This window comes from Oncorhynchus mykiss, chromosome 30 (genome assembly GCF_057628025.1).
Source record: "Oncorhynchus mykiss isolate SJ-2025 chromosome 30, ASM5762802v1, whole genome shotgun sequence".
In the NCBI taxonomy this organism is placed as follows: Eukaryota; Metazoa; Chordata; class Actinopteri; order Salmoniformes; family Salmonidae; genus Oncorhynchus; species Oncorhynchus mykiss.
In genome coordinates, this window is record NC_143051.1 from 24312501 (window position 1) to 24340000 (window position 27500).

Below are 27500 nucleotides of genomic sequence, written 5' to 3' on the forward strand. Positions count from 1 at the left end.
GCCCCGTTTCTCTCCTTGCCCAGCCCCATCTCTCTCCTTGCCCAGCCCGTCTCTCTCCTTGCCCAGCCCCATCTCTCTCCTTGCCCAGCCCGCCTCTCTCCTTGCCCAGCCCCGTCTCTCTACTTGCCCAGCCCCGTCTCTCTCCTTGCCCAGCCCGTCTCTCTCCTTGCCCAGCCCGTCTCTCTCCTTGCCCAGCCCCGTCTCTCTCCTAGCCCAGCCCGTCTCTCTCCTTGCCCAGCCCGTCTCTCTCCTTGCCCAGCCCGTCTCTCTCCTTGCCCAGCCCTGTCTCTCTCCTTGCCCAGCCCGTCTCTCTACTTGCCCAGCCCGTCTCTCTCCTTGCCCAGCCCGTCTCTCTCCTTGCCCAGCCCGTCTCTCTCCTTGCCCAGCCCGTCTCTCTACTTGCCCAGCCCCGTCTCTCTCCTTGCCCAGCCCTGTCTCTCTCCTTGCCCAGCCCGTCTCTCTCCTTGCACCCCAGTCTGGTGCCCGCTGGGTATGTACACCCCACTGTGGTGCCCGCCTCTGGAGATAACAGTAACCTTCTTACCCCCCCCAGATGGGACTGAGGTGGCCTGTCTGTCTCTGTGTCACAAAATTCAGACTTTTATTTAGACATTTCATCTCTTCTGACATACTATTCAACACTAATGACAGTAATGACAGATGCTTAATGAATATATGCAACCTTCAAAGAAAGTGAAGAAGGTGTAGTGTACCTCCAGAGATGAGGCAGATGGCGCTGAGCAGGCCTGTCTCTGTGTCGTCCATCTCCATGGGCAGCAGCTGGTGGGCGAAGGTGAACACCAGGTCGGTGAGCGGGCCGAAGCCTGCGTTGTGCATCTGGGTCCGGTTCAGGGTCAGTCCGTCTGAGAACGTCATGGTGTCCTGGTCCGGAGTGTACCTCGTACAGATACGTAGAATCTATATGACAGGGGACAGGAGAGGTGAGAATTATACATTATGTATACACACACATTATCTGACAGAGGAGAGGAGAGAATTATACATTATGTATACACACACATTATCTGACAGAGGAGAGGATAGGGACAGTGAGGGGGAGAAGAGGAATGAGGGTTGGATAGATTACTTTCTAAATGTAATCCGTTGCAGTTACTAGTTACCTGTCCATAATTTTAATCAGTAACGTAACTTTTGGAACGATCTGATTACATTCAGTTACTTTTAGATTACTTTCCCTTTAAGAGGCGTTAGAAGAAGACAAAAATGTATGTTACCAATTGAACAACATCTATTGCAGGATAAATCAATGTTACATTTTACATAGCTGGCCATATATGGATGTTACATTTTACATAGCTGGCCATATATGGATGTTCAATTTTACTTTATGGGTTCGTTATGTAGGCTTCTTCTAACCCATCGCTTTCTACTACATATAATAATAAGATTAAATTATATCTTTACATTAATATATAGAATTTATATGTCAACAATGGATGTGGCAACAACAGACTTCCCCCGTTAAGTCTATCCAAAGTGTGCAAGTTTGAACATGTGTCCATTTGGCCTATGGATTTTTTCCCAGCATGTATTAGATTGAGCAATAAAAGCCTCACTTTCATTCCATAGGCTGGGATCTGCAATATGCAGCTGTTGCAGGAGCACATTTTTCACTGGCTGTCCAAAACAATTATTGATAGGCAGCTTAAACTTCTTGAATTAAAAAATTATTGGGTTTAAATACACATTTAGATTTGTAAGTAATCCTTGAAGTAATCATCTAGTTTTTCAAAAGTATCTGTAATCTGATTACAATATTTTAGCTGGTAACATAATGGATTACAGTTACTGTTTTTTGAGAGAGGGACAGTAAGGGGGAGGAGAGGAAAAAGGGACAGTAAGGGGGAGGAGAGGAGAGAGGGACAGTAAGGGGGAGGAGAGGAGAGAGGGACAGTAAGACGGAGGAGAGGAGAAAGGGACAGTAAGACAGAGGAGAGGAGAGAGGGACAGTAAGACAGAGGAGAGGAGAGAGGGACAGTAAGGGGGAGGAGAGGAGAGAGGGACAGTAAGGGGGAGGAGAGGAGAGAGGGACAGTAAGACGGAGGAGAGGAGAAAGGGACAGTAAGATAGAGGAAAGGAGAGAGGGACAGTAAGACAGAGGAGAGGAGAGAGGGACAGTAAGGGGGAGGAGAGGAGAGAGGAACAGTAAGGGGGAGGAGAGGAGAGAGGGACAGTAAGGGGGAGGAGAGGAGAGAGGGACAGTAAGGGGGAGGAGAGGAGAGAGGGACAGTAAGGGGGAGGAGATGAGAGAGGGACAGTAAGACGGAGGAGAGGAGAAAGGGACAGTAAGACAGAGGAGAGGAGAGAGGGACATTAAGGGGGAGGAGAGGAGAGAGGGACAGTAAGACGGAGGAGAGGAGAAAGGGACAGTAAGACAGAGGAGAGGAGAGAGGGACAGTAAGACAGAGGAGAGGAGAGAGGGACAGTAAGGGGGAGGAGAGGAGAGAGGAACAGTAAGGGGGAGGAGAGGAGAGAGGGACAGTAAGGGGGAGGAGAGGAGAGAGGGACAGTAAGGGGGAGGAGAGGAGAGAGGGACAATCAGGGGGAGGAGAGGAGAGAGGGACAGTAAGGGGGAGGAGAGGAGGGACAGTAAGACGGAGGAGAGGAGAAAGGGACAGTTAGACGGAGGAGAGGAGAGAGGGACAGTAAGACAGAGGAGAGGAGAGAGGGACAGTAAGACAGAGGAGAGGAGAGAGGAACAGTAAGACGGAGGATAGGAGAAAGGGACAGTCAGGGGGAGGAGAGGAGAGAGGGACAGCAAGACGGAGGAGAGGAGAGAGGGACAGTAAGGGTGTTACGTTCCCCAGTTGATGTGTTGTAGTTTGTGTTTGTGCATGTGTTTATTTCAGGAAATGGCTTCCTGAAATCCCTCAAGCAGCTGATTGGTCGACTCCAGGGCTAATTGGAGAGCTGACCCCGCCCCCTCGTCAAGACACAGCTGTCTCCAATTATACATTCATTCTGAAGCTATATAAAAGCCAGTGTTCTGTTCAGGAGAGAGAGATTTGGAGGTAGGGATTGCTGAGAGAGATTTTTTTCTGGGAGGTCATTGCAGAGCGATTGTTTGTGATAGAGAGATTTGCTTGGAGGTCATTGCAGAGAAATTTTGCTAGAGGTTGATTTTGCTGGGAGTTCATTGCTGAGAGTTGGTATGTTCTGTGAGTTTGTTGCTCAGGTAGAGCTTATTTGATGTCCTCTGTTTCTTAGTTTGTTTGTAAAATTGTTTAATATTCTGTTTCATTTGTTCCCAGGGGAGAAGGGGAAGGCACCTTGGGAGTGCTTAGGCAAGAGGCCCGCGGGCATACATATACCCGTAGTATATTCACTGTCTAGGCACACTAGGTAAGACCTGGGCGGACCCCCCCCCCCCCCTGTATTTTGGTTAGGGGACCAGGTGGTGCTACATTAGGTAAGTAGTGGGTAGGCAGGTAAGATAGGAGGGGAGGGGGGGGGCTTTGAGATTTACTTTCTTTGCTTTGGTTCCGTCCAGCCCCTTTTCCCCATATTACCGTGTAAAGGAATAAAGTCCTTGTAAAACGGTACCACATTCTGCCTGTTGTCATCCTTACTCGCACCTACAGCCCATACCTTTTTCACTTCACAGAGAGTTTAGTTGTAGCAGGGTGTTGCGTTCCCTCTTCATAGAGGTGTGCATAACATAATGGGGGCTCATCCGGGATCTTTCCATTAAACCCACCGGACCCTGCTGCTCTGAGCTCTCTGTGGTTAGTGATTGAGGTGTGATGGTAGGTTGTGAGTTTGGATGACTTGTTTAGTTAGTGTGTTCAGGAGACTGCATTGTATAAGATGGCTGCATCAGCCATCTCCAAGTTTTTTTGAAGCGCCCTCTATTGATTGTTTGGGTAGGTTTCGTAAAGTAGACCTTATAGCTATAGCTGACCATTATGGATTTGTTTTCCCTGAGAAAGCCCTAAAGGCTGAGCTTTTGTTGCTAGTCAGGGAGGGTTTAGTGAGAGAATGGATTCTCTCATTGCAAGGAGAGGAGACGGGTAGACCTTCCGATGCCAAGTCGGAGGACAAGGCGGAGGAAGGGGTTCCTCGTACCCCTTTTACATTGCCCCGATTCGATCCTTTATCTTCTGCTTCGGGTCGTTCAGATGGAACTGCTAGGCTGAAGGTGAGGCTGGCTCGGTTAGAAATGGAGCAAAAAGATAAAGAGAGACAGATGAATTTTGAACTTGAAATTAGGAAAATAGAAGCTGACAAGGAGGTGAGGATCCGACAACTGGAGCTAGACGCTCGCTCCAGTGCGACTCTACAAGCTGCTCATCATCAAACCCACATCGATGTGAGTAAAAACATAGCTTTAGTCCCTCCATTCCGAGAGTCGGAAGTGGATTCTTATTTCTCTGCGTTTGAGCGTGTAGCCGCTGCGCTGCATTGGCCACTCAAGGTTTGGCCGCTCCTGTTACAATGTAAATTGTCTGGGAAAGCCCAGGAAGTAGTAGCTGCGCTCTCCCTGGAAGACAGTTTACACTACGATACAGTTAAAACTACCGTGTTGCGGGCTTATGAGTTGGTGCCTGAAGCTTATAGACAGCGCTTCAGGAACCACAAAAAAACATCTCACCGTACATTTGTTGAATTTGCTAGGGACAAAGAGTCTCTGTTTAGTCGCTGGTGTTCAGCCAGCAAAGCTAACACCTTTGCTGATATTAAGGAGTTGATGCTGTTGGAGGACTTTAAAAGCAACCTCCCAGATAGAATTGTAGTTCATTTTAAATGAACAGAAAGTGGCGACATTGGCCCAAGCAGCAGTGTTGGCAGATGAGTACGCTTTGACACACAAGACTGTCTTTGGTGCACCACGTTTTGAAGGCCGGACGATTACGTCATCAGTTCCTCGTTCAGGTCGCTTTTCCTCTGACAACCCTAAGCCTTTTCATGAAATCCGTGAATGTTTTTACTGTCACCAAAAGGGTCACGTGATTGCGGACTGCCCAGTTTTGAAAAATAAACCGAAACAGTCCCAGTCACCGTCCCCAAAAATGAAAAGTTTGGGTTTAGTCAAGTCTTTGACTCGTCCATTGGATCGAGTTATTGATTCAGCATTTGAGAAACCGGATCCTGTCTATGCTCCGTTTATCTCTGCCGGTTATGTTTCCTTAACAGGAGAACAAGCTGATCAAAAGCCTATCCAAATCCTACGAGATACCGGGCGGCGCAGTCAGTAATTGTTACTGATGCTTTACCCTGGTCTCCTGAAACGTATTGTGGCTCACATGTCATATTACAGGGGATAGAGACAAAAACCGTACCTGTACCATTACACTGGGTCCACTTAGTGTCAGACTTGGTATCAGGACGTTTCCGTGTTGGTGTAGTATCTACACTGCCAGTATCAGGAGTCACATTGCTACTAGGGAATGATATTGCTGGTGGTAATGTCACTCCTGTGTTAGAGGTAGTAGACAATCCAGAAATCAGAACTACAGATGAGAAATTGGTTCAAGCATTTCCACATGTTTTTCCTGCTTGTGTGTTAACGAGGGCACAATCTCGCAAGCTAGGAGATGTGGTGGATTTGGCTAGTTATATTTTTGAGAATGTTGAGGTAGAAGACCATGCACCGAGTATGCCTTCTGCAATGCCGACAGTTTTTACCCCCGTAAAAACTAAGGCAGGGGAAAACGAGATTGTGCCCCAATTACATGACATTCTTTTGTCTGTCACCCCTGAGAAGGTGATTGAATGTCAAAAAGAAGACACCAGTCTTCGCAAGTGTTTTGCTTTGGTAATTTCCATTGAGGAAGCTAAAACTAGAGAGACCGCCTACTTTATGGAAGCAGGAGTTTTGATGCGTAAATGGGCATCTCATGACACCATTAATGACTGGAGTGAAGTGTGTCAAGTGGTTGTTCCTACACCGTTCCGACAGCAGGTGCTGTCACTCGCCCATGACCAGGCGTGGTCTGGACACTTGGGGATCACAAAGACTTATAACCGGGTCCTTCGTCATTTCTTCTGGCCAGGTTTGAAGTTTGACGTGGTCCAATTTTGTAAAACATGTCACATATGTCAACTCACTGGGAAAGTGAATCAAACAGTTCCACGAGCGCCACTCTGCCCGATTCCTGTGGCGGGGGAACCGTTTGAAAGAGTAATAATTGATTGTGTAGGTCCATTGCCGAAAACCAGGTCAGGTAACCAGTTCTAACAATAATGTGCAGTGCTACTCGATACCCAGAGGCTATTCCTCTCCGTACTATAACGGCTAAGACTGTGGTGAAGGCACTAGTGAAGTTCTTCTCTACGTTTGGACTCCCTAAAGTAATCCAAACTGATCAGGGATCCAACTTCATGTCTAAACTGTTTTAAAATGTGTTTTAGACATTGTGTATTTCCCATCAGGTCTCCAGTCCGTATCATCCAGAGAGTCAAGGGGCTCTAGAACGCTGGCATCAGACGCTGAAGGCAATGCTAAGCAAGTATTGTATAGATACCAGTACTGATTGGGATGAGGGGGTGCCCGTTGTCCTATTTGCTATAAGGGAAACGATACAAGAGTCCTTAGGGTTCAGCCCTGCTGACCTTGTGCTTGGACACACCCCACGGGGTCCGCTTAAAGTTTTGAAGGAGCATATCTTATCTCCTACACCCAGTACGGACTATCGTCGCGTAAATGCAGTTACAAAGTCTGATTATTTTCCTCTACCTCGCTTAGATGACTGTATTGATAGCTTATGTGAAGGGCTCGGCGAATGTGGTTGCTGACGCTCTATCACGGGTTTACTAACTGGGGAAGCGATGGCTTTTCTTATTGCAAAACTAGGTTTGCAAATTTTGTGGTGGGCGTGTTACGTTCCCCAGTTTATGTGTTGTAGTTTGTGTTTGTGCATGTGTTTATTTCAGGAAATGGCTTCCTGAAATCCCTCAAGCAGCTGATTGGTCGACTCCAGGGCTAATTGGAGAGCTGACCCCGCCCCCTCGTCAAGACACAGCTGTCTCCAATTATACATTAATTCTGAAGCTATATAAAAGCCAGTGTTCTGTTCAGGAGAGAGAGATTTGGAGGTAGGGATTGCTGAGAGAGATTTTTTTCTGGGAGGTCATTGCAGAGCGATTGTTTGTGATAGAGAGATTTGCTTGGAGGTCATTGCAGAGAAATTTTGCTAGAGGTTGATTTTGCTGGGAGTTCATTGCTGAGAGTTGGTATGTTCTGTGAGTTTGTTGCTCAGGTAGAGCTTATTTGATGTCCTCTGTTTCTTAGTTTGTTTGTAAAATTGTTTAATATTCTGTTTCATTTGTTCCCAGGGGAGAAGGGGAAGGCACCTTGGGAGTGCTTAGGCAAGAGGCCCGCGGGCATACATATACCCGTAGTATATTCACTGTCTAGGCACACTAGGTAAGACCTGGGCGGACCACCCCCTGTATTTTGGTTAGGGGACCAGGTGGTGCTACATTAGGTAAGTAGTGGGTAGGCAGGTAAGATAGGAGAGGGGGGGGGGGGCTTTGAGATTTACTTTCTTTGCTTTGGTTCCGTCCAGCCCCTTTTCCCCATATTACCGTGTAAAGGAATAAAGTCCTTGTAAACGGTACCACATTCTGCCTGTTGTCATCCTTACTCGCACCTACAGTCCATACCTCTTTCGCATCACAGAGAGTTTAGTTGTAGCAGGGTGTTGCGTTCCCTCTTCATAGAGGCGTGCGTAACAAGGGAGAGGAGAGAGGGACAGTAAGGGAGAGGAGAAAGGGACAGAAAGGGACAGTAAGGGAGAGGAGAGAGGGACAGTAAGGGAGAGGAGAGGGACAGTAAGGGAGAGGAGAGAGGGACAGTCAGGGGGAGGAGAGGAGAGAGGGACAGTCAGGGGGAGGAGAGGAGAGGGGGACAGTCAGGGGGAGGAGAGGAGAGGAGGACAGTCAGGGGGAGGAGAGGAGAGAGGGACAGTAAGGGGGAGGAGAGAGGGACAGTGAGGAGAGGAGAGACGGACAGTAAGGGGGAGGAGAGGAGAGAGGGACAGTCAGGGGGAGGAGAGGAGAGAGGGACAGTCAGGGGGAGGAGAGAGAGGGACAGTCAGGGGGAGGAGAGGCGAGAGGGACAGTCAGGAGGAGGAGAGGAGGACAGTCAGGGGGAGGAGAGGAGAGAGGGACAGTAAGGGGGAGGAGAGGAGAAAGGGACAGTAAGGGAGAGGAGAGAGGGACAGTAAGGGGGAGGAGAGGAGAGAGGGACAGTAAGGGGGAGGAGAGGAGAGAGGGACAGTAAGGGGGATGAGAGGAGAGAGGGACAGTAAGGGGGAGGAGAGGAGAGAGGAACAGTAAGGGGGAGGAGAGGAGAGAGGAACAGTAAGGGGGAGGAGAGGAGAGAGGGACAGTAAGGGGGAGGAGAGGAGAGAGGGACAGTAAGGGGGAGGAGAGGAGAGAGGGACAGTAAGACGGAGGAGAGGAGAAAGGGACAGTTAGACGGAGGAGAGGAGAGAGGGACAGTAAGACAGACGAGAGGAGAGAGGAACAGTAAGACGGAGGATAGGAGAAAGGGACAGTCAGGGGGAGGAGAGGAGAGAGGGACAGCAAGACGGAGGAGAGGAGAGAGGGACAGTAAGGGTGTTACGTTCCCCAGTTTATGTGTTGTAGTTTGTGTTTGTGCATGTGTTTATTTCAGGAAATGGCTTCCTGAAATCCCTCAAGCAGCTGATTGGTCGACTCCAGGGCTAATTGGAGAGCTGACCCCGCCCCCTCGTCAAGACACAGCTGTCTCCAATTATACATTCATTCTGAAGCTATATAAAAGCCAGTGTTCTGTTCAGGAGAGAGAGATTTGGAGGTAGGGATTGCTGAGAGAGATTTTTTTCTGGGAGGTCATTGCAGAGCGATTGTGATAGAGAGATTTGCTTGGAGGTCATTGCAGAGAAATTGTGTATTTTGGTTAGGGGACCAGGTGGTGCTACATTAGGTAAGTAGTGGGTAGGCAGGTAAGATAGGAGAGGGGGGGGGGGCTTTGAGATTTACTTTCTTTGCTTTGGTTCAGTCCAGCCCCTTTTCCCCATATTACCGTGTAAAGGAATAAAGTCCTTGTAAACGGTACCACATTCTGCCTGTTGTCATCCTTACTCGCACCTACAGCCCATACCTAGCAGGGTGTTGCGTTCCCTCTTCATAGAGGTGTGCATAACATAATGGTGGGTTTCCATTAAACCCACCGGACCCTGCTGCTCTGAGCTCTCTGTGGTTAGTGATTGAGGTGTGATGGTAGGTTGTGAGTTTGGATGACTTGTTTAGTTAGTGTGTTCAGGAGACTGCATTGTATAAGATGGCTGCATTCAAATTTTTTCAATTTTTTTTGAAGCGCCCTCTATTGATTGTTTTGGGTAGGTTTCGTAAAGTAGACCTTATAGCTATAGCTGACCATTATGGATTTGTTTTCCCTGAGAAAGCCCTAAAGGCTGAGCTTTTGTTGCTAGTCAGGGAGGGTTTAGTGAGAGAATGGATTCTCTCATTGCAAGGAGAGGAGACGGGTAGACCTTCCGATGCCAAGTCGGAGGACAAGGCGGAGGAAGGGGTTCCTCGTACCCCTTTTACATTGCCCCGATTCGATCCTTTATCTTCTGCTTCGGGTCGTTCAGATGGAACTGCTAGGCTGAAGGTGAGGCTGGCTCGGTTAGAAATGGAGCAAAAAGATAAAGAGAGACAGATGAATTTTGAACTTGAAATTAGGAAAATAGAAGCTGACAAGGAGGTGAGGATCCGACAACTGGAGCTAGACGCTCGCTCCAGTGCGACTCTACAAGCTGCTCATCATCAAACCCACATCGATGTGAGTAAAAACATAGCTTTAGTCCCTCCATTCCGAGAGTCGGAAGTGGATTCTTATTTCTCTGCGTTTGAGCGTGTAGCCGCTGCGCTGCATTGGCCACTCGAGGTTTGGCCGCTCCTGTTACAATGTAAATTGTCTGGGAAAGCCCAGGAAGTAGTAGCTGCGCTCTCCCTGGAAGACAGTTTACACTACGATACAGTTAAAACTACCGTGTTGCGGGCTTATGAGTTGGTGCCTGAAGCTTATAGACAGCGCTTCAGGAACCACAAAAAAACATCTCACCGTACATTTGTTGAATTTGCTAGGGACAAAGAGTCTCTGTTTAGTCGCTGGTGTTCAGCCAGCAAAGGTAACACCTTTGCTGATATTAAGGAGTTGATGCTGTTGGAGGACTTTAAAAGCAAACTCCCAGATAGAATTCTAGTTCATTTAAATGAACAGAAAGTGGCGACATTGCCCCAAGCAGCAGTGTTGGCAGATGAGTACGCTTTGACACACAAGACTGTCTTTGGTGCACCACGTTTTGAAGGCCGGACGATTACGTCATCAGTTCCTCGTTCAGGTCGCTTTTCCTCTGACAACCCTAAGCCTTTTCATGAAATCCGTGAATGTTTTTACTGTCACCAAAAGGGTCACGTGATTGCGGACTGCCCAGTTTTGAAAAATAAACCGAAACAGTCCCAGTCACCGTCCCCAAAAATGAAAAGTTTGGGTTTAGTCAAGTCTTTGACTCGTCCATTGGATCGAGTTATTGATTCAGCATTTGAGAAACCGGATCCTGTCTATGCTCCGTTTATCTCTGCCGGTTATGTTTCCTTAACAGGAGAACAAGCTGATCAAAAGCCTATCCAAATCCTACGAGATACCGGGGCGGCGCAGTCAGTAATTGTTACTGATGCTTTACCCTGGTCTCCTGAAACGTATTGTGGCTCACATGTCATATTACAGGGGATAGAGACAAAAACCGTACCTGTACCATTACACTGGGTCCACTTAGTGTCAGACTTGGTATCAGGACGTTTCCGTGTTGGTGTAGTATCTACACTGCCAGTATCAGGAGTCACATTGCTACTAGGGAATGATATTGCTGGTGGTAATGTCACTCCTGTGTTAGAGGTAGTAGACAATCCAGAAATCAGAACTACAGATGAGAAATTGGTTCAAGCATTTCCACATGTTTTTCCTGCTTGTGTGTTAACGAGGGCACAATCTCGCAAGCTAGGAGATGTGGTGGATTTGGCTAGTTCTATTTTTGAGAATGTTGAGGTAGAAGACCATGCACCGAGTATGCCTTCTGCAATGCCGACAGTTTTTACCCCCGTAAAAACTAAGGCAGGGGAAAACGAAATTGTGCCCCAATTACATGACATTCTTTTGTCTGTCACCCCTGAGAAGGTGATTGAATGTCAAAAAGAAGACACCAGTCTTCGCAAGTGTTTTGCTTTGGTAATTTCCATTGAGGAAGCTAAAACTAGAGAGACTGCCTACTTTATGGAAGCAAGAGTTTTGATGCGTAAATGGGCATCTCATGACACCATTAATGACTGGAGTGAAGTGTGTCAAGTGGTTGTTCCTACACCGTTCCGACAGCAGGTGCTGTCACTCGCCCATGACCAGGCGTGGTCTGGACACTTGGGGATCACAAAGACTTATAACCGGGTCCTTCGTCATTTCTTCTGGCCAGGTTTGAAGTTTGACGTGGTCCAATTTTGTAAAACATGTCACATATGTCAACTCACTGGGAAAGTGAATCAAACAGTTCCACGAGCGCCACTCTGCCCGATTCCTGTGGCGGGGGAACCGTTTGAAAGAGTAATAATTGATTGTGTAGGTCCATTGCCGAAAACCAGGTCAGGTAACCAGTTCTAACAATAATGTGCAGTGCTACTCGATACCCAGAGGCTATTCCTCTCCGTACTATAACGGCTAAGACTGTGGTGAAGGCACTAGTGAAGTTCTTCTCTACGTTTGGACTCCCTAAAGTAATCCAAACTGATCAGGGATCCAACTTCATGTCTAAACTGTTTTAAAATGTGTTAAAGACATTGTGTATTTCCCATCAGGTCTCCAGTCCGTATCATCCAGAGAGTCAAGGGGCTCTAGAACGCTGGCATCAGACGCTGAAGGCAATGCTAAGCAAGTATTGTATAGATACCAGTACTGATTGGGATGAGGGGGTGCCCGTTGTCCTATTTGCTATAAGGGAAACGATACAAGAGTCCTTAGGGTTCAGCCCTGCTGACCTTGTGCTTGGACACACCCCACGGGGTCCGCTTAAAGTTTTGAAGGAGCATATCTTATCTCCTACACCCAGTACGGACTATCGTCGCGTAAATGCAGTTACAAAGTCTGATTATTTTCCTCTACCTCGCTTAGATGACTGTATTGATAGCTTATGTGAAGGGCTCGGCGAATGTGGTTGCTGACGCTCTATCACGGGTTTACTAACTGGGGAAGCGATGGCTTTTCTTATTGCAAAACTAGGTTTGCAAATTTTGTGGTGGGCGTGTTACGTTCCCCAGTTTATGTGTTGTAGTTTGTGTTTGTGCATGTGTTTATTTCAGGAAATGGCTTCCTGAAATCCCTCAAGCAGCTGATTGGTCGACTCCAGGGCTAATTGGAGAGCTGACCCCGCCCCCTCGTCAAGACACAGCTGTCTCCAATTATACATTAATTCTGAAGCTATATAAAAGCCAGTGTTCTGTTCAGGAGAGAGAGATTTGGAGGTAGGGATTGCTGAGAGAGATTTTTTTCTGGGAGGTCATTGCAGAGCGATTGTTTGTGATAGAGAGATTTGCTTGGAGGTCATTGCAGAGAAATTTTGCTAGAGGTTGATTTTGCTGGGAGTTCATTGCTGAGAGTTGGTATGTTCTGTGAGTTTGTTGCTCAGGTAGAGCTTATTTGATGTCCTCTGTTTCTTAGTTTGTTTGTAAAATTGTTTAATATTCTGTTTCATTTGTTCCCAGGGGAGAAGGGGAAGGCACCTTGGGAGTGCTTAGGCAAGAGGCCCGCGGGCATACATATACCCGTAGTATATTCACTGTCTAGGCACACTAGGTAAGACCTGGGCGGACCACCCCCTGTATTTTGGTTAGGGGACCAGGTGGTGCTACATTAGGTAAGTAGTGGGTAGGCAGGTAAGATAGGAGAGGGGGGGGGGGGGCTTTGAGATTTACTTTCTTTGCTTTGGTTCCGTCCAGCCCCTTTTCCCCATATTACCGTGTAAAGGAATAAAGTCCTTGTAAACGGTACCACATTCTGCCTGTTGTCATCCTTACTCGCACCTACAGTCCATACCTCTTTCGCATCACAGAGAGTTTAGTTGTAGCAGGGTGTTGCGTTCCCTCTTCATAGAGGCGTGCGTAACAAGGGAGAGGAGAGAGGGACAGTAAGGGAGAGGAGAAAGGGACAGTAAGGGGGAGGAGAGGAGAAAGGGACAGTAAGGGAGAGGAGAGAGAGACAGTAAGGGAGAGGAGAGGGACAGTAAGGGGGAGGAGAGGAGAGAGGGACAGTCAGGGGGAGGAGAGGAGAGAGGGACAGTCAGGGGGAGGAGAGGAGAGGGGGACAGTCAGGGGGAGGAGAGGAGAGAGGGACAGTCAGGGGGAGGAGAGGAGGACAGTCAGGGGGAGGAGAGGAGAGAGGGACAGTAAGGGGGAGGAGAGGAGAGAGGGACAGTGAGGAGAGGAGAGACGGACAGTAAGGGGGAGGAGAGGAGAGAGGGACAGTCAGGGGGAGGAGAGGAGAGAGGGACAGTCAGGGGGAGGAGAGGAGAGAGGGACAGTCAGGGGGAGGAGAGGAGAGAGGGACAGTCAGGGGGAGGAGAGGAGAGAGGGACAGTCAGGAGGAGGAGAGGAGGACAGTCAGGGGGAGGAGAGGAGAGAGGGACAGTCAGGGGGAGGAGAGGAGAGAGGGATAGTCAGGGGGAGGAGAGGAGGACAGTCAGGGGGAGGAGAGGAGAGAGGGACAGTAAGGGGGAGGAGAGAGGGACAGTAAGGGGGAGGAGAGGAGAGAGGGACAGTCAGGGGGAGGAGAGGAGAGAGGGACAGTAAGGGGGAGGAGAGGAGCAAGGGACAGTTAGACGGAGAGGAGAGAGGGACAGTAAGGGGGAGGAGAGGGACAGTAAGGGGGAGGAGAGAGGGACAGTAAGGGGGAGGAGAGGGACAGTAAGGGGCAGGAGAGAGGGACAGTAAGGGGGAGGAGAGGAGCAAGGGACAATTAGACGGAGAGGAGAGAGGGACAGTTAGACGGAGAGGAGAGGAGAGAGGGACAGTAAGGGGGAGGAGAGGAGAGAGGGACAGTAAGGGGGAGGAGAGGAGAGAGGGACAGTAAGGGGGAGGAGAGGAGAGAGGGACAGTAAGGGAGAGGAGAGAGGGACAGTCAGGGGGAGGAGAGGAGAGAGGGACAGTAAGGGGGAGGAGAGAGGGACAGTAAGGGAGAGGAGAGAGGGACAGTCAGGGGGAGGAGAGGAGAGAGGGACAGTAAGGGGGGGGGAGGGGAGAGAGGGACAGTAAGGGAGAGGAGAGGAGAGAGGGACAGTCAGGGGGAGGAGAGGAGAGAGGGACAGTCAGGGGGAGGAGAGGAGAGAGGGACAGTCAGGAGGAGGAGAGGAGGACAGTCAGGGGGAGGAGAGGAGAGAAGGACAGTCAGGGGGAGGAGAGGAGAGAGGGACAGTCAGGAGGAGGAGAGGAGGACAGTCAGGGGGAGGAGAGGAGAGAGGGACAGTCAGGGGGAGGAGAGGAGAGAGGGATAGTCAGGGGGAGGAGAGGAGGACAGTCAGGGGGAGGAGAGGAGAGAGGGACAGTAAGGGGGAGGAGAGAGGGACAGTAAGGGGGAGGAGAGGAGAGAGGGACAGTCAGGGGGAGGAGAGGAGAGAGGGACAGTAAGGGGGAGGAGAGGAGCAAGGGACAGTTAGACGGAGAGGAGAGAGGGACAGTAAGGGGGAGGAGAGGGACAGTAAGGGGGAGGAGAGAGGGACAGTAAGGGGGAGGAGAGGGACAGTAAGGGGGAGGAGAGAGGGACAGTAAGGGGGAGGAGAGGAGCAAGGGACAGTTAGACGGAGAGGAGAGAGGGACAGTTAGACGGAGAGGAGAGGAGAGAGGGACAGTAAGGGGGAGGAGAGGAGAGAGGGACAGTAAGGGGGAGGAGAGGAGAGAGGGACAGTAAGGGGGAGGAGAGGAGAGAGGGACAGTAAGGGAGAGGAGAGAGGGACAGTCAGGGGGAGGAGAGGAGAGAGGGACAGTAAGGGGGAGGAGAGAGGGACAGTAAGGGAGAGGAGAGAGGGACAGTCAGGGGGAGGAGAGGAGAGAGGGACAGTAAGGGGGAGGAGAGGAGAGAGGGACAGTAAGGGAGAGGAGAGGAGAGAGGGACAGTAAGGGAGAGGAGAGAGGGACAGTAAGGGGGAGGAGAGAGGGACAGTAAGGGAGAGGAGAGAGGGACAGTAAGGGGGAGGAGAGGAGAGAGGGACAGTAAGTGAGAGGAGAGAGGGACAGTAAGGGGGAGGAGAGGAGAGAGGGACAGTAAGGGAGAGGAGAGAGGGACAGTAAGGGGGAGGAGAGAGGGACAGTAAGGGGGAGGAGAGAGGGACAGTAAGGGGGAGGAGAGAGGGACAGTAAGGGAGAGGAGAGAGGGATAGTCAGGGGGAGGAGAGGAGAGAGGGACAGTAAGGGGGAGGAGAGGAGCAAGGGACAGTTAGACAGAGGAGAGAGGGACAGTAAGGGGGAGGAGAGGAGAGAGGGACAGTAAGTGTCATGATAGGAATTGTAAAGAGTAGAAAGACAAATTCAAAGTGAAGCCCACAGAGACTATATACCTGTAGCTAGGACTGACACGTTTCACAGCCAACAAAGACTAAAGAGAGAAACCACCACTATGATCATGACCTTGAGGAGGAAAAACCTCAGTGTGTCTGTGTGCTTGCTTCTGTATTGTACAGCTATACAGGGTGTATGTGTGTGTGTGTGTCTGACCAGCCAGTGTTTGAGTCTCCGCCAGCATGTTTTATTCTGTTTCATTTTGCGTACGCTCCTGCCACTCACTGTCAGTGCACACACACTCACACGCACACACTAGCAGTCAGCGCCACTCAATTGGCTTCAAAGGTTGACACTGCCTGTCTCTTCACCACACACACACACACACACACACCGTTTGTTCCTTCTTCACACACTTGCTCACCCAGATCTAGAACACAATACACAGGGCAGGTCCTTCACTGTAGAAACCTGTCAGGGTGTGTGTGAGAGAGAGTGATCTAAGCAGGACTTCAGCTTCTCACCTCTTCAACTCCAGTGGCTTCCCACTGGACACACGCTGGTTGAATCAATGTTGTTTCAATGAAATGACGACGTGCAATAGACGCTGAATAGACGTACCCAGTGGGTTGTCACATTTGACAAATACCACATAGTCATAGCAAACGAATCCATCCAGCATTACTGCAAACCTCCCATCTAATCAGTGTGGCAACAGTTCTCATCACACCAGGAAGTGATACTGTAATACAGCCACTACTAATCTAGACCACAGGAAACACCACAATAACACTAATGATATGAACATGTAGAATAACATCTATCCATTTACACTGCAGTCGCTGTACAGAACAGCTCCAGGAAGAACATAATAATCACATTCATCATGACATTTACTTCACTAAATCTATTAAATAGTCAATACTACTTTAATAAATACTACCCCCATGATACATGATTACTCACTAACCCTGGGCGCTGAACAGTGACACTATTGTAGCTGCTGTGCTCTGAGCTCCCAGTGAAGAGAGAGAGAAGGGCCTTTTCAGGTCAGACATACTGCCGGGGGGGCTGAGCTGAGGATGAGAGGAGCGAGAGAGCGAAGGAGACAAGAAGCAAAAGTTGGCAGTGAATTGGAGTAGAGCGGTCAGGGAAATAGATCAGATGTGCATGATGCAAGGAGCTGACTGAGGATAGCCTCATAGAGCCGACTGAGGATAGCCTCATAGAGCCGACTGAGGATAGCCTCATAGAGCCGACTGAGGATAGCCTCATAGAGCCGACTGAGGATAGCCTCATAGAGCCGACTGAGGATAGCCTCATAGAGCCGACTGAGGATAGCCTCATAGAGCCGACTGAGGATAGCCTCATAGAGCCGACTGAGGATAGCCTCATAGAGCCGACTGAGGATAGCCTCATAGAGCCGACTGAGGATGGTCTCATAGAGCCGACTGAGGCTAGCCTCATAGAGCCGACTGAGGATAGTCTCATAGAGCCGACTGAGGATAGTCTCATAGAGCCGACTGAGGCTAGCCTCATAGAGCCGACTGAGGATAGTCTCATAGAGCCGACTGAGGCTAGCCTCATAGAGCCGACTGAGGATAGTCTCATAGAGCCGACTGAGGATAGCCTCATAGAGCCGACTGAGGCTAGCCTCATAGAGCCGACTGAGGATAGTCTCATAGAGCCGACTGAGGATAGCCTCATAGAGCCGACTGAGGATAGTCTCATAGAGCCGACTGAGGATAGCCTCATAGAGCCGACTGAGGATAGTCTCATAGAGCCGACTGAGGATAGCCTCATAGAGCCGACTGAGGCTAGCCTCATAGAGCCGACTGAGGATAGTCTCATAGAGCCGACTGAGGATAGTCTCATAGAGCCGACTGAGGATAGCCTCATAGAGCCGACTGAGGATAGTCTCATAGAGCCGACTGAGGATAGCCTCATAGAGCCAGAGAGAGAGGCAAGGCACATGGAGAGAGTTAAATAAAGGTTAAATAAAAAAAAAAAAAAAAAAAAAAATATGACAAAATAAACATGACTGGAGCTTGAGACAATCCACCCCTCTCTCTCCCCCTTTCTCCTCCCTCTCTCTCCCCCTTTCTCCTCCCTCTCTCTCCCCCTTTCTCCTCCCTCTCTCTCCCCTTTCTCCTCCCTCTCTCTCCCCTTTTCTCCTCCCTCCCTCCCTCTCCCCCTTTCTCCTCCCCCTTTCTCCTCCCTCTCTCTCCCCTTTTCTCCTCCCTCTCTCTCCCCCTTTCCCCTCCCTCTCTCCCCCTTTCCCCTCCCTCCCTCACCCTCTCTCTCCCCCTTCCCACCCTCCCCCCTCTCTCGCTTTCTCCTCCCTCTCGCCCTTTTTCCTCCCTTTCTCTCCCCCTTTCTCCTCCCTCTCTCTCCCCCTTACCCATCCCTCTCTCCCCTTTCCCCCTTTCTCCTCCCTCCCTCACCCTCTCTCTCCCCCTTCCCCCCCTCCCCCCTCTCTCCCTTTCTCCTCCCTCTCCCCCTTTCTCCTCCCTCTCTCTCCCCCTTTCTCCTCCCTCCCACTCCCCCCCTCTCTCCCTCTCTCCCCTTTTCTCCTCCCTCCCTCCCTCTCCCCCTTTCTACTCCCTCTCTCTCCCTTTCTCCTCCCTACCTCCCTCTCCCCCTTTCTCATCCCCCTCTCTCTCCCTTTCTCCTCCCCCTCTCCCCTTTTCTCCTCCCTCCCTCCCTCTCCCCCTTTCTACTCCCTCTCTCTCTCCCTTTTTCCTCCCTCCCTCTCTCTCCCCCTCCCCCCTCTCTCCCTTTCTCCTCTCTCTCCCCCTTTCTCCTCCCTCTCTCTTCCCCTTTCTCCTCCCTCTCTCTCCCTCTTTGCTTCTCTTCTCTGTCTCGTTACTGAGGGCACATTAGCACTCGACTGCACTAAGTCTGCTAACACTGTGCGCCCCCCGTATTCATGTCCCTGCTCCAGAAAAACATACAGCAAGCAACACAAACAAACATGAACAGTCCTCACTGAAACTCACTGCAGAAAAAGACTAACAGGTCTTTCAATCAATCCTTAATGAGATTTGGAACGTCTGAGAGACACTAACTTAATGTACTTTGATTAAGGATGGCTCCTCTACATACTGATCCACCGTCAGGATCAATTAAACCGCTCTTCTATTGGCTTTCTGGACAAATTGACCAATAAGGTCTAAGGACCGGACTCTAGGGAGGAAGTTCAGAGGTTAAACCCCCTGTACATTTGAGCTTATTGACTGGCTACCTCAGTGGAGAGAGAAAACCCAGTTAACAGAGATCTTTAGACACTAAACAGTACAGATGGAATTAGGCCAAACCTTTTGTCATTAAATAGAAACCTGCTCATTTGGTTATGTGGTAAAGGTACGCTATGTGTTTCTGCATCGAGTCACAGTGCTAATCAGTGTCATTTGTTTGGCTAGCACAATCACTGCTGTGATTACATTGAGTAGTGGGTCTCTCAACTATTCCTGTACCACAGATTGGTAAGATACTATATTATTATTAAGATACTAGATATTATCCTTCCTCCTTGGATGTTCATTTACATTACAACTAGCCTGTAGAAGTGACAGTTAACCATCAGGGACTGGCCCTGTTCATGGACCAGAAGTTGAGGCACCCTGAAAAATGGAGGCCTAAAACTAGTCTTACCAAATTCAGCAAAAAAAGAAACGTCCCTTTTTCAGGACCCCTGTCTTCAAAGATAATACATACAAATCCAAATAACTTCACAGATCTTAATTGTTAAGGGTTTAAACACTGTTTCCCATGCTTGTTCAATGAACCATAAACAATTAATGAACATGTACCCTAGGAACGGTCGTTAAGATACTAACAGCTTACAGACGGTAGGCAATTAATGTCACAGTTATGAAAACTTAGGACACTAGAGGCCTTTCTACTGACTGAAAAACACCAAAATAAAGATGCCCAGGGCCCCTGTTCATCTGCGTGAACGTGCCTTAGGCATGCTGCAAGGAGGCATGAGGACTGCAGATGTGGCCTGGGCAATAAATTGCAATGTCCGTGTGAGACGCCTAAGACAGCGCTACAGGGAGACAGGACGGACAGCTGATCGTCCTCGCAGTGCAGACCACGTGTAACAACACCTGCACAGGATCGGTACATCCAAACATCACACCTGCAGGACAGGTACAGGATGGCAACAACAACTACCCGAGTTACACCAGCAACGCACAGTCCCTCCATCAGTGCTCAGACTGTCCGCAATAGGCTGAGAGAGGTTGGACTGAGGGCTTGTAGGCCAGTTGTAAGGCAGGTCTTCACCAGACATCACCGGCAACATCATCATCAATGGGCACAAACCCACCGTCACTGGACCAGACAGGACTGGCAAAAAGTGCTCTTCACTGACGAGTCGCGGTTTTGTCTCACCAGGGGTGATGGTCGGATTCGTGTTTATCGTCGAAGGAATGAGCGTTACATCGAGGCCTGTACTCTACTCTGAAGCGGGATCAATTTGGAGGTGGAGGGTCCGTCATGGTCTGGGGTGGTGGGTCACAGCATCATCGGAGTGAGCTTGCAGCAATCTCAATCATGTGCGTTACAGGGAAGACATCCTCCTCCCTCATATGGTACCCTTCCTGCAGGCTCATCCTGACATGACCCTCCAGCATGACAATGCCACCAGCCATACTGCTTGTTCTGTGCGTGATTTCCTGCAAGACAGGAATGTCAGTGTTCTGCCATGGCCAGCGAAGAGCCCGGATCTCAATCCCATTGAGCACGTCTGGGGCCTGTTGGATAGGAGGGTGAGGGCTAGGGCCATTCCCCCCCAGAAATGTCCGGGAACTTGCAGGTGCCTTGGTGGAAGAGTGGGGTAACATCTCACAGCAAGAACTGGCAAATCTGGTGCAGTCCATGAGGAAGAGATGCACTGCAGTACTTAATGCAGCTGGTGGCCACACCAGATACTGACTGTTACTTTTGATTTTGACCCCCCTTTTGTTCAGGGACACATTATTCAATTTCTGTTAGTCACATGTCTATAGAACTTGTTCAGTTTATGTCTCAGTTGTTGAATCTTGTTATTGTCATACAAATATTTACACATGTTAAGTTTGCTGAAAATAAACGCAGTTGACTGTGAGAGGACGTTTGTTTCTTTTGCTGAGTTTACATACAGTGCCTTCGGAAAGTATTCAGACTCATTGACTTTTTCCACATTTTGTTACGTTACAGACTTATTCTAAAATGCATTAAAGAGATTTTTTCCCTCAGTAATCTACACACAATACCCCATAACGACAAAGCAAAAACAGTTTTTTATAAATTTTTGCAATTGCATTATAAATGAAAAACAGAAAAACCTTATTTACATACAGTTGAAGTCGGAAGTTTACATACACTTAGGTTGGAGTCATTTTTCAACCTCTAAACAAATTTCTTGTTAACAAACTATAGTTTTGGCAAGTCGGTGAGGACATCTACTTTGTGCATGAAACAAGTAATTTTTACAACAATTGTTTACAGACAGATTATTTCACGCATAATTCACTGTATCACAATTCCAGTGAGTCAGAAGTTTACATACACTAAGTTGACTGTGCCTTTAAACAGCTTGGAAATTCCAGAAAATTATGTCATGGTTTTAGAAGCTTCTGATAGGCTAATTGACATCATTTGAGTCAATTGGAGGTGTACCTGTGGATGTATTTCAAGGCCTACTGTAACGGATGTTGTCTGGAGATAGAGAGGAGGACCAAGGTGCAGCGTGGTAAGTGTTCATGTCTTTTTAATAAACAAACTGAACACTGGAACAAAACAATAAATGATGTGAACAAAACGAAACAGTACCAAGGTGGCCAGGTGCACGGTGTTTCCTCCGGCGCATTGGTGCGGCTGGCTTCCGGGTTGGATGCGTGCTGTGTTATGTTAAGAAGCAGTGCGGCTTGGTTGGGTTGTGTATCGGAGGACGCATGACTTTCAACCTTCGTCTCTCCCGAGCCCGTATGGGAGTTGTAGCGATGAGACAAGATAGTAGCTACTACAACAATTGGATACCACGAAATTGGGGAGAAAAAGGGGTAAAATAAAAAATAAAAAAATAATAATAATAATAATTAAAAAAATAAAAAAATGTAAAAAATTGAACTGTTTGGCCATAATGACTGTCGTTGTGTTTGGAGGAAAAACGGGGAGTCTTGCAACACCATCCCAACCGTGAAGCACAGGGGTGGCAACATCATGTTGTGGGGGTGCTTTGCTGCAGAAGGGACTGGTGCACTTCCCAAAATAGATGGCATCATGAGGCAGGAAAATGATGTGGATATATTGAAGCAACATCTCAAGACATCAGTCAGGAAGTTAAAGCTTGGTCGCAAATGGGTCTTCCAAATGGACAATGACTCCAAGCATACTTCCAAAGTTGTGGCAAAATGGCTTAAGGACAACAAGGTCAAGGTATTGGAGTGGCCATCACAAAGCCCTGACCTCAATCCTATAGAAGATTTGTGGGCAGAACTGAAAAAGCATGTGCGAGCAAGGAGGCCTACAAACCTGACTCAGTTACACCAGCTCTGTCAGGAGGAATGGGACAAAATTCATCTCATTCAACTTATTGTGGGAAGCTTGTGGAAGGCTACCCGAAACGTTTGACCCAAGTTAAACTATTTAAAAGCAATGCTACCAAATACTAATTGAGTGTATGTAAACTTCTGACCCACTGGGAATGTGATGAAAGAAATAAAAGCAGAAATAAATAAATATCTCCACTATTATTCTGACATTTCACATTCTTAAAATAAAGTGGTGATCCTAACTGACCTAAGACAGGGAATTTTTACTAGGATTAAATGTCAGGAATTGTGAAAAACTGAGTTTAAATGTATTTGGCTAAGGTGTATGTAAACTTCTGACTTCAACTGTAAGTATTCAGTCCCTTTGCTATGGGACTCGAAATTGAGCTCAGGTGCATCCTGTTTCCATTGATCATCCCTGAGATGTTTCTACAACTTGATTGGAGTCCACCTGTGGTAAATTCAGTTGATTGGACCTGATTTGGAAAGGCACACACCTGTCTATATAGTTGACGGTGCATGTCAGAGCAAAAACCAAGCCATGATGTCGAAGGAATTGTCAGTAGAGCTCAGAGACAGGATGGTGTCGAGGTACAGATCTGGGGAAGGGTACCAAAACATTTCTGCAGCACTGTGTTCTTCAACAACACGGTTGTCTCCATCATTCTTAAATGGAAGAAGTTTGGAACCACCAAGACTCTTCCTAGAGCTGGCCGCCCAGCCAAACTGAGCAATCGGGGGAAAAGGGCAGTGACCAAGAACTGGTCACTCTGACAGAGCTCTAGAGATCCTCTGTGGAGATGGGAGAACCTTCCAGAAGGTCAACCATCTCTGCAGCACTCATCCAATCAGGCTTTTATGGTACAGTGGCCAAAGGAAGCCACTCCTCAGTAAAAGGCACATGACAGCCCTCTTGGAGTTTGCCAAAAGGCACTTAAAGGACTCTCAGACCATGAGAAACAAGATTCTCTGGTCTGATGAAACCAAGATTGAACTCTTTGGCCTGAATGCCATGCGTCACGTCTGGAGGAAACCTGGCACCATCCCTACAGTGAAGCATGGTGGTGGCAGCATCGTCCTGTGGGAATGTTTTTCAGCGGCAGGGACTGGGAGGCTAGTCAGACTTAAAGTTAAAGATAAACGGAGCAAAGTATAGAGAGAGATCCTTGATGAAAACCTGCTCCAGAGTGCTCAGAACCTTAGACTGAAAGTTCAACTCCCAACAGGACAACGACCCTAAGCAGCCAAGACAACGCAGGAGTGGCTTCAGGACAAGTCTCTGAATGTCCTAGAGTGGCCCAGCCAGAGCCCGGACTTGAAAATAGCTGTGCAGCAACGCACCTCATACCCAAGACTCACGGCTGTAATTGCTGCCAAATGTACTTCAACAAAGTACTGAGTAAAGGGTCTGAACACTTATGTAAATGTGATATTTCGTTTTTTTATTTTGTATACATTTGAGGAAAAAAATGTAAACCTATTTTTGCTTTGTCATTATGGGGTATTGTGTGCAGATCAATGGAAAAAATAAATTTAATACATTTTAGAATAAGGTTGTAACGTAAGAAAATGTGGAAAAAGTCAAGGGGTGTGAATAGTTTCCGAATGCATTGTAGGAATAAATGCATGAAGTATGTACATAAGAGATGTGTTACTTTGAAAACTGCTGATACATACCAGTATGTCGAGGAAGGCAGTTTGGATCAGCGTGATCTCTGTGTGTGTGTGCCTGTGCGTGTTTGTGACAGTCAGTCCTTACCAGTATGTCAAGGCAGGCAGCTTTAAGCAGCGTGATCTGGTCAGCTATGGTGAGTCCTGTGAAGCCAGGCACTCGTTTGGCAAACTCCACAATCTTTATAATGCACTTAGTAGCCAGCTCACTGAACTTATCCCACAGCCCCAGGTCCAGCCTCACGCGTTGTTCCGCACTCGACTTCTGGAGTGGGGAGAGAGAGGACACACTCATGCATTAGCAGGCATGCAGACACACACACGGAGACACACAGGCACACACACACACACACATAGAACCAAACACAAACAGAGAGTCTGGCGAGAGGCACTGTCATGAGACAACGAGTTGCTAATGATCTCCAGTCTTCACCCATTCACTATATCTCACTGTATATAGATAATACACTCGATCTCACTGTATATAAACAATTCACTATCTCACTGTATATAAACAATACACTATCTCACTGTATATAAATAATACACTATCTCACTGTATATAAATAATACACTCTATCTCACTGTATATAAACAATACACTATCTCACTGAATGTAAATAATACACTATCTCACTGAATATAAACAATACACTATCTCACTGAATGTAAACAATACACTATCTCACTGTATATAAATAATACACTATCTCACTGTATATAGATAATACACTATCTCACTGTATATAAATAATACACTATCTCACTGAATATAAACAATACACTATCTCACTGTATATAGATAATACACTATCTCACTGTATATAAATAATACACTATCTCACTGTATATAAATAATACACTATCTCACTGTATATAGATAATACACTATCTCACTGTATATAAATAATACACTATCTCACTGAATATAAACAATACACTATCTCACTGAATATAAACAATACACTATCTCACGGTATATAAATAATACACAACCTCACTGCATATAAACAATACACTATCTCACTGTATATAGATAATACACTATCTCACTGTATATAGATAATACACTATCTCACTGTATATAAATAATACACTATCTCACTGTATATAAATAATACACTATCTCACTGTATATACATAATATACTATCTCACTGTATATAGATAATACACCATCTCACTGAATATAAACAATACACTATCTCACTGTATATAAATAATACACTATCTCACTGTATATAGATAATAGACTATCTCACGGTATATAAATAATACACTATCTCACTGAATATAAACAATACACTATCTCACTGTATATAAATAATACACTATCTCACTGAATATAAACAATACACTATCTCACGGTATATAAATAATACACTATCTCACTGTACATAAACAAAACACTATCTCACTGTATATAAATAATACACTATCTCACTGTATGTAAATAATACACTATCTCACTGAATATAAACAAAACACTATCTCACTGTATATAAATAATACACTATCTCACTGTATATAGATAATAGACTATCTCACGGTATATAAATAATACACTATCTCACTGAATATAAACAATACACTATATCTCACTGTATATAAATAATACACTATATCTCACGGTATATAAATAATACACTCTATCTCACTGTATGTAAACAATACACTATATCTCACTGTATATAAATAATACACTATCTCACTGTATATAAATAATACACTATCTCACTGTATATAGATAATATACTCGATCTCACTGTATTAATACACTATCTCACTGAATATAAACAATACACTATCTCACGGTATATAAATAATACACTATCTCACTGTATGTAAATATTACACTATCTCACTGTATATAAATAATACACTATCTCACTGTATATAAATAATACACTCTATCTCACTGTATATAAATAATACACTATCTCACTGTACATAAACAAAACACTATCTCACTGTATATAAATAATACACTATCTCACTGTATGTAAATAATACACTATCTCACTGAATATAAACAAAACACTATCTCACTGTATATAAATAATACACTATCTCACTGTATATAGATAATAGACTATCTCACGGTATATAAATAATACACTATCTCACTGAATATAAACAATACACTATATCTCACTGTATATAAATAATACACTATATCTCACGGTATATAAATAATACACTCTATCTCACTGTATGTAAACAATACACTATATCTCACTGTATATAAATAATACACTATCTCACTGTATATAAATAATACACTATCTCACTGTATATAAATAATACACTATCTCACTGTATATAAATAATACACTATCTCACTGAATATAAACAATACATTATCTCACGGTATATAAATAATACACTATCTCACTGTATATAAATAATACACTATATCTCACTGTATATAAACAATACACTATCTCACTGTATATAAATAATACACTATCTCACGGTATATAAATAATACACTATCTCACTGTATGTAAATATGACACTATCTCACTGTATATAAATAATACACGATCTCACTGTACATAAATAATACACTATCTCACTGTATATAAACAATACACTATCTCACTGTATATAAACAATACACTGTCTCACTGTATATAAATAATACACTATATCTCACTGTATATAAACAATACACTATCTCACTGTATATAAATAATACACTATCTCACAGTATATAAACAATTTACTATATCTCACTGTATATAAATAATACACTCTATCACACTGTATATAAACAATACACTATCTCACTGTATATAAACAATACACTATATATAAATATTACACTATATCTCACTGTATATAAACAATACACTATCTCACTGTATATAAATTATACACTATATCTCACTGTATATAAATAATACACTATATCTCACTGTATATAAACAATACACTATATCTCACTGTATATAAATAATACACTATCTCACTGTATATAAATAATACACTATATCTCACTGTATATAAACAATACACTATCTCACTGTATATAAATAATACACTATCTCACGGTATATAAATAATACACTATCTCACTGTATGTAAATATGACACTATCTCACTGTATATAAATAATACACGATCTCACTGTATATAAACAATACACTATCTCACTGTATATAAATAATACACTATCTCACTGTATATAAATAATACACTATATCTCACTGTATATAAATAATACACTGTCTCACTGTATATAAATAATACACTATATCTCACTGTATATAAACAATACACTATCTCACTGTATATAAATAATACACTATCTCACAGTATATAAACAATTTACTATATCTCACTGTATATAAATAATACACTCTATCACACTGTATATAAACAATACACTATCTCACTGTATATAAACAATACACTATATATAAATATTACACTATATCTCACTGTATATAAACAATACACTATCTCACTGTATATAAATTATACACTATATCTCACTGTATATAAATAATACACTATATCTCACTGTATATAAATAATACACTCTATCTCACTGTATATAAATAATACACTCTCCACCATGAAACTATAGAAATATAGAACATTCAGTGGTTGTTGTTGTTGTTGTCATAAATAGAGCCGAGTAGAGAGGACTGGGCTGCGGTAATGAGTGAGAGCAGGAGGAGAGGAAAGAGAGAGAACAGGAATCAGCCATAAACTGTGACAGGTAGCAGGGAGCACT

At 45.8% G+C, this 27500-nt stretch overlaps 1 protein-coding gene across 1 annotated transcript in view; it reads right to left on the reverse strand.

Moving 5' to 3' along the window:
* The window catches only part of LOC110488154 (retinoic acid receptor alpha-A), a 146551-nt gene that overhangs the window by 2954 nt on the left and 116097 nt on the right, over positions 1-27500 (reverse strand). The window contains exons 5-6 of the mRNA XM_036971308.2: positions 23845-24021; positions 714-918 (exon numbers count right to left, since the gene is read on the reverse strand). Coding sequence (XP_036827203.1) covers positions 714-918; positions 23845-24021 — 382 coding nt within the window. The remainder of the gene's footprint in view (positions 1-713; positions 919-23844; positions 24022-27500) is intronic.